The 14,037-nt window shown below is 39.7% G+C and overlaps 1 protein-coding gene across 1 annotated transcript; it reads right to left on the bottom strand.

Moving 5' to 3' along the window:
- Nucleotides 1-1,296: 1,296 nt before the first annotated feature.
- Nucleotides 1,297-12,281, bottom strand: CLK4 (CDC like kinase 4). Its single transcript, XM_056502400.1, has 14 exons — nt 11,653-12,281; nt 9,744-9,803; nt 8,977-9,134; nt 7,724-7,949; nt 6,465-6,555; nt 6,010-6,076; nt 4,660-4,776; nt 4,395-4,561; nt 4,195-4,289; nt 3,702-3,831; nt 3,320-3,402; nt 2,760-2,839; nt 1,736-1,823; nt 1,297-1,652 (listed from the first exon to the last, which is right to left on the bottom strand). The coding sequence occupies exons 2-14, from the start codon at nt 9,795-9,797 to the stop codon at nt 1,515-1,517; spliced, it is 1,494 nt and encodes a 497-aa protein (XP_056358375.1). The 5' UTR covers nt 9,798-9,803; nt 11,653-12,281; the 3' UTR covers nt 1,297-1,514.
- Between the last annotated feature and the right edge of the window lie 1,756 nt (nt 12,282-14,037).

Genomic DNA, 14,037 nt, shown 5'->3' with positions numbered 1-14,037 from the left:
TGCCTTTGATTTGCATTGCTTAGCTGATACACTCAGCCAAGTCCTTGCTTCTCCTCTGAAGCTGTGGGATGGAAAGTACTATGGAGAGAACTTACTCTCGTCCTGCTCAGCCCTACAGAGCTGACCTACATGGCACAGACTGTTACAGTTTCTGTCATGCCAAGCAGAAACAATGTCATCAACACCAACATCCAAGGAAAGGAGGCGGCTACGATGAGGTGTAATCAAGCCCAGGAGGTGGCACTGGTAACAAAGATAAGCTTTCAAAGCCGGGCCCAGCTCTATCCTACCCCCAGCTCAGAGATATGCATGTCTGGAGCCTCTTGCAAATGAAGGCTCCTCGACATCAGTTTAAAATCTTACTGTGCATCAGGACTAACTCACAAAACAAGCCAGGCTCCTGTGGAGCCAAAACAATTTAGTTTCCTTCCTTTGCTACTTGTGCAGTAAAGTCAAGATTGAAATAAATAGCCAAAACTTACTTTTACAGTCAGAATGAATTTTTCCATGGAAGGCTCCCTTCCTACTGGCTCAGCAAGCCACCCATATACAGTGTCAAACAGATTAAGAGAGGTGGAGAAAAATCCATCAACTCATAGACATGGAAACCCCAAAACTACCAAAGTACATTAATGGGTCTTGGAAAGTTGCACCATTTTTTTCTCAACCCAGTACCAGGATACAGGAATCACAACTGAGAATCCAGCCACCTTCATCCTGTAGTCTCAATGCCAGCATTTCTCAGCTCCCAAGTAACTTCATTTACCACTAACTACAAATAAAGCTCCCCAGAAATGCACATTGAAGACTTCAGAACAACCTCATTACTGGCAGAGATTAAATATGCCACAAGTCTGTGGCAGGCCATATTTCTCTGCAGTAGTACAATCGTAATAAAAACTTATCACAAGAATGTTCATCTTTAATGACTAGAAACAATACTAAAAGTAGGAAATGTTACTTTTCAGACCTTACCTAGAAAGATTAGCTGTGAATACTGAACACTGAAAGCATCAGACAAGTTTCCAGGAGCTAATTAGCTGGCTGGAGAGCAACGCATGCTATGTAACAGAAAATGAGGGAAAAAGGTGACCCACAAAAGCTACCTACTTAGGATATACACTGTTTCCAACCATGTTTCAAAGTGCCATCAAACTGTTATATACAGCATGTGGATTTTTCCTTCATGACTTATGAAAGAAGTTTTGGGGAATGTTTTTAGAACTCCTTTAACTAGCTCTGACCTACAGTCAGAGGGTTCACTAGCAGTATCTGTAAAAGGAGAATGGTGCAGGCTTTCAAAAATGCAAATTACCTTTATTTTTCACTTTGATACCCATAAGACTACAACTGCTCAACAAGGTAAACATAACAGTTATACAAAACATATGTAATTATTTACAGACTTAACTGTACAAAATAATTTAAAGCTTACAAAAGTTTCATGCAACCTCTGCTGACTGACTGACACAGTCTAGGAAATCTCCTTGAAGAAGCATAGAAGATATATAAATTTATTTATTCAATGGATCAAAAAAGGGATGCTGCAAGGCTTCATCAAGAGTAATTCTTTTGGCTGGGTCATATTCCAGCATCCTGCGAACAAGGTCAAACAGACTTTGATGATCTGTGTCTTGGCAATGCATGAATTCCTGAAAGAAAAAAAGCAGGAGGTATTTTAGAGAGAGCTTTCACAACTGCAGTCCAACAGAGCAATAAAAATGCTGTCTCCTACCTTCAGAGGCTTACAGCGTCTCCTGACGTACCGGCCTGCAGAGCTGTGCTCATCCCAGTCCAACTGGTCATGGTGAAAATAATGTTTTCTGCAGGACAAAGAAAATAACACTAAGTTGGTGTCCGTGCACACAGCAAGCAGATGCCTTTCCATTAAGTTTTTAAATACTATTAAATGTTCCTGCATGTATCTCTGCATTTGGGAGCTAACATTTCTTTTAGTGCACATTTATCCACAGAGATCTGCTGCCTTTTTATTACTGCAGCCACAATAATTAGAGAACAGTAGGGTATTTTTTAGTACTACTTGAATCTAATGCAACTGCTGCTTTCCAAGCTTCTTCCAGTTTTTCAAAATGCACTGTAAACAACTGGACAACTGTAACAAACAACACACATTACCCAACCCAGAATTATTTGGATTGTACTCTAACATGAGTTACAGAATTATCTACATGAGCTGGAAAGAGGACAGCTTATGTAAGAAAGCAGACAGACCATCAAATCCCAGGACCTCTAAATTGTGGACACAGAGGGGGTCAAGGGAGAACCCTGTGCTGGCTGCTTCTCCTTGCCATGGAAGTGAGAAACTCCAGCTGAATGGAGTTATCTCAGAGGAAGAGAGGATGATCTGAAGCACATGTCTGAGGGATATGGAGGAGCAGCAGAAGAGAATGACAGCTGCATTAGAAAGCAAGGACCCTCTTCTTCCTCACAGTAATTATTGTGATGACAACATGTTCTGTATTCTCAGAGTTTAAAGAAAAATTGATCCATAATACTGCCCTGGTGACCGTACCAAACTTAGCTTTAAAGACTTAGAAACATTAATACTCAAGTTATAGTTCAAGAGGCTGATGATTCATACTAAAGTCAGCAAAAAGACTACTGTCAACTCCTTAAGGTAATAAAAAGCCCATGAATCTCTGCTGATCTGCAGCAACTCATAGCTTACAATGGCAACTTTGCAATTTATTTCGTAAGAGAAAATACCAGGCAACTTACCACTTCTGTAATAAACATACCTGGATTTCTTGATCATGTGAGTGGGCAGAGGCCCCAGTATTCTTTCCATCATTGCCAGGTGTTCTTTACTATCATGAGTCTGTGTGAAAAAAGCAATGAAAGGACTTAGCACATTTTTCTCCTCTGAGCCACTTGGTAACAACACTCAAACAGCAAACAAGATTTTGCCAGAGCACTGTCACAATATCTTTAAACACTGTCACCTTCAATTATTAAAAACAGATTATGCAATGCAGATTATACAACATTTCCCACAGTTAGGATGACCCTTGAACAACAGTTCATAAACCAAGTATTGTACAAGTGTTTTCTTGACTCAATTCCAACAGTATCATGACAGTTATCTTCATGCAAAATACCAGAAAAGGTCATCTTAGATACTCTGAAGGAGATATCAAAGATGTAACATTTCCCTGTATGGATGGTTTTCCAATCCTATCCACAGAATCCTTAAAAGCCCATGGGGTTATATGCCTTTTACATAGTTAAGTGCATGTCATTAAAAGATTAAAATCAGTAGTCTGTAAGAAACACATTCTACTTAAGCTTATGTACATACCTGAAACACTGTAAATCCCAGGTAATACTCAATCAGAATACATCCAATACTCCACACATCACACGGCTGAGACCATCCCAGTGCTGCAAAATAGGCACAACTTGTTTTATTTTTCAGCATATTCTCAAAATCTGTAACCCACAAAGCACATGCCCAGTTTCCACACATTTACTGATGCCCAACTTACCCCCATGCCCTCCTCAAACCCTGGTGTTTGTTTCTGGTTTTAGAGTATTTCTTTTACTGTTTACTCTCAGTTTTACCACCAGCATCTAAGAATTGACTGATTACCAGAACCATGAGCAAATGCTCCAGTTTATGAAGTAAAGACATCTGAATGAACTGCAATGAACTTACAGAAGGTTTAACAGTCTTTACTGACCTAAAATAACCTCAGGAGCTCTATAGTGTCTCGTAGACACTAATGTGCTATGATGCTCATCATCAAAAGTTGCACTTCCAAAATCAACGACTTTGATGTCTGTGTTTTTTAAAGTGCGTTCATCTCGTTTCTGCAAGAAATTAAAATGCTGTTAGTAATTTTTAAAAGCATGCTTAGGCACTATCACATTATCTTCAAAGTACCAGCTAGCATAAAATGTGCAACAAAACACTTCCTCCAAATACTTTAATTCCTGTGCAGCTCAGCACTCCAAGAAAGAAGAGTAGGTAACAAAGTGATTTAATCTCAATACCTAGAACAGCTGAGTAAAGACCATTCAAAGTAATGAGAGTTCTTTCCCTCTTCTGTTAACCTTAAGTTAACTTCAGTTACTTGTTATCTCTGTCTTGTTTTGCTGGTTTTTTTTTAGAGAAGTTTCAGTGAAGACAGAAGCAGTGCAATTCAAGTTGGGAGAAACAAAAAACAAGCTTACCATTTTGGCATTGTACTTCACTATGTAATCAGACTCCACAAACAAGATATTTTCAGGTTTTAAATCTGTGTGAGTTAGTTTATTATGGTGTAGAACTACAAGAAAAAAGAGAACAGTATTCCATCATTTACACATTAAATCCCTAAAGGAGAAAACAAAACACATCCATACATTTGAAAAGAGTATTGAAATTTACTTACAGTTTATAGACTGGCAAATTTGATAAGCCATGTTCCTAATGTCATTAATATGAAATGGTAGAAAGCTGTTTTCCTTAATAAAGTCATATGTACTGAGCCCCAGTAGCTCAAAAACAATACAGACATGGCCATGGTGATCAAACCACTCCAGCATCTGAACGCAGCGGCTTAAGAGAGAAAACAAACAAAAAGAAAAATTAAAATCTATTGAATAATTACTTTCCTCAAATCCTTGGTATGCTGACTACTCAAATTTCATACTTACAAATTGCTGCTTGGATCCATGTTGTTCAAGTGTTCCAACACCTGTATTTCTGAACGGGCTGCCTCCCGGTATCGACCAACATTTTTCACTATTTTAACTGCTACATGCATTCCTCTCCTTGAAAAGAAAGTAAAGCATGTCAAACTGGATCAATTATTGTTAAATACCAACAACCCCAAAGCAGCTTGATTTTAATAAAGGAAAGACAGGAAGATTAAAGGTCATGGAGAATTATGAGTTGGATTAGAGGAATTTGATTTAAGCATGCTGCACTCAACCAGAACAGTTTTTTATAAAAAAATAAAGTAATCCTGATCTTTCCTTTTTCAAGTACTTATAGTATATGCTTTATTAATGACTTCTCATTATCTCATCTGAAGTAGAACAAACATTGGTAATCTGCCAGCAGAATGATTAAAAAATTAACAAAGTTCTCATTTGAACAAAAATACTATGAAAATTTGATGGTTTTTTTTTCTCAACCACTTGCATAACTTGCCCTGGCTCTTTTCCAGTGCTCTTATGGAATCAGGGGAATTGAGCAATTTCTGAAGTTTGGACTGTGAGCATTTCACACCAGTGAAAACTGCCCTGCACTGAATGCCTGCATGCATTCAGACTGCAAGTCTGTCACTTAAAGGGAACACAGATACAGCTCCTTCTATCCAATCTGCTCTCAATTTTGTCTCTGCAGAGCTCTTTCAATTCTAACAAAATTCAATTTCAATTCAGAACACCCTCTGCCCTCATAACACAAACTCCAGAACAAGACTCAACCTATGAAATGACAGAACAAATAAACCAGGTAGAGGAAAAGGTACTAAAACCATGTCATAGAGCTGCTGATATAAAACATACAGTTAAAACAGTCTGAGTTCTAAAAACAGAGAATTAATGAAAATACAATTTTCTTCTCCTTCACCAGACATGCCAGCACACGGAAGCAATCATTCCATTTTAAAACTACTGAATACTAGGTTACTGTTGATACAAAAAAAATTTAAAGGATAATTTTAATTACAAAAACTGAGGAAAGCAATTTACAGCTCAACCAATTCCAAGCAACTGCTTTCCAGAAACTGCTTCCACTAAGAACCAAAACTACTTTCTCAGTATCTCACTGCATCATCATTAAAAGTCTCCCAACCTAATTCTGCACTCTTTAGCTGCTCTCATATTCTCCAGTTACAGCAGCAGCACTTAACAGAAACAGAAAAATGGAACAGTTCTTAATCATTTAAAAAGGGCATTTGGATTTCAACTCTCTAAATAAAATGTCTTCTAGCTTTAATTTCTGACCTAAGTATCTTTTATCATGAGATCCACTGATAAAGATAACCCAACACTTACATATCATGATCTATGCACTCCACTACTTTTCCAAAAGCTCCTTCTCCCAAAGTTGCAACAATTTCATCTAAAAAGAACAAAGGTAAGTTAGAATTATACAACTACTTAAAGGAGAATGAACATATTAATGTAGATTTAAAAATGTGCCATTACAAAAGCATAATTATTTTAAATCTCAGCATCAGAATGCATTATTTTATTGGACACGAGTCATGAAAACAGTTAGCCAAAATACTATCTCTTGTTCTAATCTCAAGTTCATTTACTAATTGGAACTTTTTCACCACAGTATTTAAGTTCTACAGAAAAGAAGATATGCAAAAAAACAAAAAAGCACAAAAAAAAACAGAACAAAAAGAGCAATGAGATTTCTTTAGCCCCCCTCCTCTGATATACTATTCTAAACAGATTTTTTTCTGAAAAGTTTTTTAAAAGTGTTGAAAAATGTTCTATACATCTTGCTCTTAGAACGTCTCCACTTTCACAGATCAGGTGACCCTCCTCATCATCCTCTACACTCCTGGATCTTTTCCTTCGGTGACTCTTCTGGAAACGGCACCAAGATCGTCCAGCCAATCAATATATCAGAGTGAATTCAGGGCAGAATACGCAATTCATTCAGCGGGGAGATATTCAGGCATTCAGTTACACACCAGGCCACGAACAGTTGGCAGGAGCAATTTCAAATTCAGTCCCCAGAAATTCACAGGGCACAGTTTATGTTACAGAAGAAAAACATGGCAAGGAACAGATTTTCAGATAAATACTTAAAGTGATACAAGCAACAGAAAAAAAACAACACAATTTTGTCTCTCAAACAGTGGCTTAATTGAAGACAGATTAAGACTGCAACACTGCTATTTCTAATACTTTGCTAGCAAATAGCAAAAGCCAGTATTTATTCACATACCTAAGCTCTCAGTCAGGTGAAATGTTTCTATTCTTAAAACATCCACTCACGTAAACAATTTTACTTCCCCCATGTTTAGAGAGGGGAGAAAAATTTACTCGGAAGTCCTTCAATTGCATGTATAATCTAATACATCTTGCTGTTCTACTTCAGAAGAGTGGTATAAAACACCTGGAACTGTAGATGCATCAGTGGGCATCACAACAATCATGAGAAATTCAGAGAGCACACCTTCAAAGAAGGCAAGCAGCAGACTTAACCCATCTCACTAGGACATTAGGTGCCATTAGCTGGGCACAGGGCTTATCAAAGCTTTCTGGAATTAGGTGTAGAATTGTTCACATCAATTTACCAGACATGCACATTCATACTTTCAATTCATGTTAAAAAGCATGTCATCTCAATTACTTTTAGCAATAGGATGGATAGCATCCCAATCTACCTGAAAAAACAGTTCACTATGCTGCAAACCTAAGTGACAACTGTACGTCAAAACAGGACAGTTACCTGTCTTCAATTTCAAGACAACATTTTTCAGATCAATCCCAGTGATTTTGACTACCAACCACCTACATCCCCAGTGTACAACTAGTACTGATGATCCCACCCCCCACCCAACACTGATCCAAGAACCTCAACTAACAACATATTTACATGCTCCACAAACAGACTCAAATAAATACAAATCCTTTTTTAATACTGTATTTCTTAAAGTACCGTGGATCAGGAATTGCAGCTCTAGCAGTCATTTAGAAAGTCTATTACCACTAATTCATTAATAATAAAGTTAAAAATTACTCATACCGAATGCGATTGGTGACTGGAGCAATGATGTCTCTTATGCTTCCTTTTATGACTACTTTTCCTGCTCCGACCAGAGGATTTGCTATAGTGATGATGGTGACTCTTTTCATAGTCTCTGTGATAATGCCTGTGGTCATACACTTCACAGAAGTCATTTCTGTATTCCTCAACATATCTCCGGTCATGATGGTCTCTTTCATTTATGGCTCTATCGTCCAAATAATGACTGAAAATATATTTTAAGTGAATGTTCTCCACTTCAAAAACTTGAGGTTCCAACAAGATAAGTGACCTGAGCTGAGTTACACAGTATCTGTCTCTACAGCAGAAATGTTTTTTAATTGAATCCCTCCCCAAAAATAGTGAAGCTTTTGATGTTACTTTATTAGGAATTTAACAACATTGTCAGTCTCAAATACATGGCAGCCATCCACATCAACAATATACAATCTGTCCACAGATTGCATAGGAAAAAACTCAGACTTAAAAAGGAGAAAGAAACACTTCCTAAAATATACTGAGCAACTTCATTACAACATTAAGTCACACGATAAACCACTTTCAATACAGAAATCATCCCTCCTATGCTTTCAAAGCTCCAGGTGTTAAATAAAATCTAGAGACTGAGAGAAATAGCATAGTTCTAAATGCTCTGCAACCAACATTAAAACCTCAGAGATTATCTAGAACGAAGATTTTGCACAGAAAACAGACCACTGAGAAAGCTGCTGAGGCACAGAGTTCCCCTACTGCTGTAGGCCTACTCCTTCCAGCATTTTAATAAGCATGAACTTTTAAAAGAATTCCATTGGATGTTTTCAAGGGAAAAAAAAAACCAAAACAAAACAGAAAAATACATCTTTCCAGTGAAAGCAATGTGGAAGAAAACACAAATCACTTCCAACTTAGTAAGAGAAATTCATACTTACCATTGAGTTAAGTAATTAAACAAACCTTCTCCTTTTGTTCATGTTAAATCAAAAGGCATCCTCTTCACTTGAAATTTAACACTGACTGTATTCAATACCGATATTTAACTCACACAACTGAGACAGACTAGTAACATTTACTTGCTTTTATTCAAGAATTTCTATTTAATGGTTCAGATGTTAACAACTAGTTATCAGGCTTGTCTTAAGTGAGTCAAACCATAAGGAACTGACAAGTCTGGGCATTCAAAACCTCCTACCCCAAAAACACATTTACTTCAGCCATGGTAAGAAACATTTGCACTGCTCAGTTTAGTCTTATACCTTTCTGAAATGCGACTGGGTTTATAGTGCTTGCTCTCTTGGCCACTGCTGTGGGACCTCTTTCTGCGTTTGCGGCTGCTACTGTGCTTCCTCTGCTCCCAGCTCCTTCTGTCGTCCCACTCAGGACAATGAGATTGCTTTGAATGCCTCATCTCCCACTGGAAAATACAATGATAGTAATTTTTTTAAAAAATCAACAAACACACATGTAGGTGTAAGTCAATAATGGTAGTTTTATCCAGTGTGACAGAATTAAAACCACCCATTTTTCCTCAGCTCCCTCATTATTTCAGTTTGGAGAGCAGACAAAGCTCCCACATCCCAACACTCACGCTGTTATGAAACACAAATCAAGACTAAATAGGCCAACTCATCTTCATTTAATAGCTTCAAACATGTCATTAAAGCCTGTTTTAAATAAACTCTCAAGTGACTAAACACAATAGTATCCTTAAAGAGCCTTCTAATGGAAGAAACCTTCCTCTCCAAACACCCTCTAACAAGAAAACCTACTTGGATTTAGGCCTACTGTACTGCAAAGATTACTACATGAAAATCAAGTATGCACAATCAATCTAAAAACTTCTCTCATTAAACTATTTACAGACCACCAGGAAACAGTCACTTTTAGCAAAAACTACTGTGAACTCTGATGGGTTAACACAACTTTGGAGCACCTGGAGCCAAGTCACAACTTTTGCACCCTAGTAGCATGCAGGACTGTGAGTGTTCTACAGTTCAGCTGATTTGCCAAAGAGAAAACCCACCAGCTTCTGTTGCTGGATGTTAGGTGCAGGAATTCTTTGTTCAAACAGGTACATGCACAACTGAAAAAAAAAAAAGGCAAAGTAAAACACAGCTGTAGAATTAAAGAGCGCAACAAAACCAACTATTACTTGTTTATTCATCTGCAGCAGGAGTTTCCTGAAAGTAGGAATAACTTTCTATTTCTATTCCAGTATATTCCAAAGAATGAATTTATACAAGATAATAAAAAGTTTCTGCAGTAAGCAGTGACCGTGAGAACAGTAGTTTAGAGACAATGACAGCAACAGAGTAGAAAAATCATGACTGTAAATCATGTGTAAATTGTGCAAATCCGTGTAAATTTACAGAGAACAATGCTTCTATACAAAAGAGAAGCATTGAGATGGAAACTCCTAGAACATGCAAGCGATAGGCCTACTCTGAAAAAAAAAAGGCTTTTTTGGTATTTTCAGTTGTGTGAAAAGCTGGTATTTAAAAAAAAAAAAAAACAACAACAACTAATAAAACTACAGACATCTGGAAGAAAATTTTTAAAACCAAAAACATATTAACAAATTGTGCAAAATAAGTGCCTTATATACATTTTGGGTGAGTCATGATTCCCAAAATCTTACTCAGTTATGAGATTCTAATAAAAAAGAAATACATTAATGCAGCAAATAACAAACAAAAACACCTGTAAAAATAAAAACCGACTTGGTGTTTCATTTACATACTTTAATTTCCTCTCTTCTTACACAGCCCCAAAGCCATTTTCCTCTATTTTCACTTTACATAACTCAGGTTCTGAAGCATACTCAGGTTTCATTACTCTTGAGGTGCAGAGCTCCATTCAGTTATAGGTGAACTGAAAATTCTACTTATGGTTGCTAGAATTTTTTTTTCTTTTTTCTAACTGGCAGAAGGCAGGTTGCACTAAGGCTCTGTAACGAACAACTATTTAAATAAAATCACCATTAAACTGTCCTGCAGAGCAGGGCTTGGAGGCAAGGAGGAAACTGGAGAAAATGCTTTGTTGAAGACTAACTGCTACTTAGCTATAATCAAAGGCACACAGCATTAGTGAAATTAAGGTAAAAATTACAAATTCTGTCCCTAAAGGAGCCAGTAAATTTAAATGAGGAGGAAACGGCCAGAATGGGTCAGAGTCCATTTTGAGGTAGAAGCCACCTTTTTAACTACCGTGCTCTATCTGATTTTATGCGCCGGAGAACTTCACTTATGTAATACTGACAGCTGCCACGAACATATGCATTCCGTAGCATGTGGAACTAATCCATAGCACAGGCAGCTTGCACTCCCACATTTTGCCATAAGGCTCCTCAAGCAGGAGCCATTTCCCCTTTGAACAGATCCAGACACACAAGGGCCACGAAAGCCCTGCCCTAAAGCTGCCTACACAGCAATTTCTTAATGCCTCTCCCCAAAATCCTGGCAGGCAGAGGAGGTCAAAGGCTTATTCCTTTGCGATGGCCGAAGTCCGACACCGCAGATCCTGGAGGTGACCCCCGGCAGCCCAAGGCAGGGGCACCGGGCCCGTTTCCCCGCCGCGCTCCCCCGGGAGGCTCCGGGGCCGAGGGGAGGAAGGGCCGGTCCCCGCCGCCACCTGGGCGGGCGCCAGGCTCGGCCGGGCCCGGCGAGCCAGCTCCGCCCGCCCCAGCGCTCCGCTCCTCCGCGGAGACCCCGACAGAGCCCCTGTGCCGAGAATCCTCCCCCGCTCAACACCTCCCGGAGCAGCGCTTGATGCGCTCCGCGCCGCGGAGACAACGCAAGCAGCTCTCCCACCCCACCCCCAGTCCTGCGGCCCCTCCATTTCCTCGCTGCTTCGACCCCTCCGGAAAAAAAAAAGGAGTAAGGAAAAAAGCGAAGGTGAAAGAAGAACGAAGAAGGGCTGCCCTTAATACTTACAACTGGAACAGAAAGCGAGCGAGCTCCGTATACGCCCTGCGCGCACAGACAAAATGGCGGCTGCGAGCACAGAGAAGCTCCTTCCTCCTTCTCCCTCGTTCTCGCGGCGTCTGTGCGCCGTGACGTCAGACGCACAGCGTAAGGGCCGGCAGAGCCGAGGCGAGGCCCCGCCCCCGGCCCGCCCCTGAGGCGGTGCTGCCGTCATGGCGGCGGCTCTGAGGGTGGGGGGGCCGGTGGTGTTTGTGTTGTGCTGTCCCATTCTATTCTGTCCCGTCCGGTCCCACCCCATTCCACATGCTGGGCATGGATTTTACCCAAATCTTCATGGCTGTGTAAGCCATCCTCGTGGAGGCGTTCAAGCACCGAGGGCGAGTTCAGAGGCCAATCCAGAGCTGAGGGCCTGCCCTCCTCTGGTGCCTCATCAAACGCGTGTAGCAGTGCAGAAATCACCAGTCAGTCCCAGGCGGCAACCAGTTCCTTCTAATGAACTCGCCAAACGCGGCGTTTAAGCAGTTTGGTGCGTGGGTTGATTATGCAGTTAGGCCTGGCTGTGCGAGCCGTTCCTGTGTGATGCTCACGGTTAAAAAACCAATAAAATATTTTATCTGTGAGCGCTTGCAGCCTGGCAGTGCCCCCGCCGTGTGCATGCATTGCTGTGCGGTTCCTGCCTCATTCCGGAGCGCGAGTGGGAGGGACGGCGGATCCCGCTGAGTCACGGCCTGGCCGAGGTAAAGCCCCGTGTCCCAGTTAGTGCGGGCTCCGTGCTGGACTGCACAGGGAAAATCAAACCCCCAAACAGCGAAAAGTTGAACTGAAATGCTTCAGATTTAGGAGCTCACTGTTTTATCTGGGGAAAATCACAATCTCTGAAGGTTAATGGGTAAACTGAAAAATTCCTGAACTCAATGACCTCTTATACAGCAAGGTTTCGCAGCTCAAGCAAAATGCAGACTAAGATGTAATGTACTTTTAATTTAATGAGTGTTGTTGCCTTTTTAATGTCAGTCCTCAATAACATTAATAAATTGCTTTAAATGAGAGCATACTTTTGCATTTGTGGTTTTAACATTTTCATTAAACTTCATTTGCCAACAGGACAGCCATTTAAACCTGGTTTGCAATAGAGTGGAAATCCTGTTCCTCTTTTTGTTTTGTTTGTTTGTTTTAAGAACAGAAACTAGGATATAGAGCATTTATATCTGTTTGTTGCCCCCTGTATTTTTAAAAATCTTTTAACCTCATAATTTGTGTTGTATGCCAAATATGACTTTGGTGCCATTGCTTCACTGTTTCTCATTTAGCACCTAAATGATTGGTTATTATTTATAAAAAACTAGTAATATCTGCCAAGCATTAAGTGTTTTCCCAATTGATACTGAGGAATTCTTTCAGATTGTAAACAGCAGAAAAAAGAAGCATAAAATAAAGTTTACAGAGAGTGAATGTGCACCTGTTAAGAAGCAGAAAATGTCCATGTACCTGAGTATTACATAATTACAATTTTTCTCTAATTTCTTATTCCAAGGGGTGTGTCTAGGAAGACCATCTGGATTTTATGGGAAGTTTCTTGCTGGAAGGCTGATGACAAACCAGTGGCTGGTATTCCTAGCAGGGCAGAGAAGTTGGCATGTGACAGGACCTTGCTGTCTGCCTTTCTTGCCTTGCTGCCTCTTCTAAGTTTTTACTGGGTTTTGCCTTTGCTAATTTGCTCTCCCCTGATAAATGGATGACAGGGCCTCTAACAGGATATAGCAGTTCAGGGACAATTTTGGGAAGTCACAGTTAATGGGGAAAAAAGGAAATTAGAAGAAGAGAGTCTCAGAACCTACTACATTTGGAAGCAGGAAAATTTTAGGTTCCAGGATATTTTGTTTCTTTCTTGTTAGGAATAAGGATCTTCAGCCTGGAATAGAAAAAGTAGAAATAACTACAGTACATTGTGAAAACAGAATGAATAGGAGCTGTAAAAATTTACTGATTTCAATCAGAGACTTTCAGCTGACAGTTGAAGGAGGAATAAATCTATCAAAAGATATTAATTGGACCCTATTGAAGAAGAAATGCAGTGTATAAAGGTTGAACCTTCATATCAAGCATACATAAAGAAATTTCCCTCTGAAGCAAAAGCCTTACAATGGATTTTATAGAGCATGTCTATTTTATAGAATATTTTATTTTATATACTCTCTAGACAGCAGATTGCAAAGCAATTTCAGCTCCTGCTCTGTTTGCTGAACAAAGTGCTTTCAAAACCACTCCTTTCAAAAGAAAAGCAGGATTGAAAGAAGTTAATTTTCCTTCCTGTTCAGGAGGTGGCAGTGGAGACACAGCAGTGGAGGAATGTCAGCTGGAATTTAGGTGGTGTCTCAGAGAAGGATAAAGTCA

This window comes from Oenanthe melanoleuca, chromosome 13, assembly GCF_029582105.1.
Source record: "Oenanthe melanoleuca isolate GR-GAL-2019-014 chromosome 13, OMel1.0, whole genome shotgun sequence".
NCBI lineage: Eukaryota > Metazoa > Chordata > Aves > Passeriformes > Muscicapidae > Oenanthe > Oenanthe melanoleuca.
This window is presented reverse-complemented; position numbering and strand designations above follow the sequence as displayed.

Bases quoted from the DNA above. Each gene is read 5' to 3' on its own strand.
- CLK4 (XM_056502400.1), bottom strand. From the start codon at position 9,797: ATGTACCTGTTTGAACAAAGAATTCCTGCACCTAACATCCAGCAACAG. The intron at 6,556-7,723 runs GTATGAGTAATT...TGCCGTTTCCAG, and splicing joins CCAGTCACCAATCGCATTCG to AAGAGTCACCGAAGGAAAAG. The intron at 1,824-2,759 runs GTATGTTTATTA...TTTGTCCTGCAG, and splicing joins CACATGATCAAGAAATCCAG to AAAACATTATTTTCACCATG.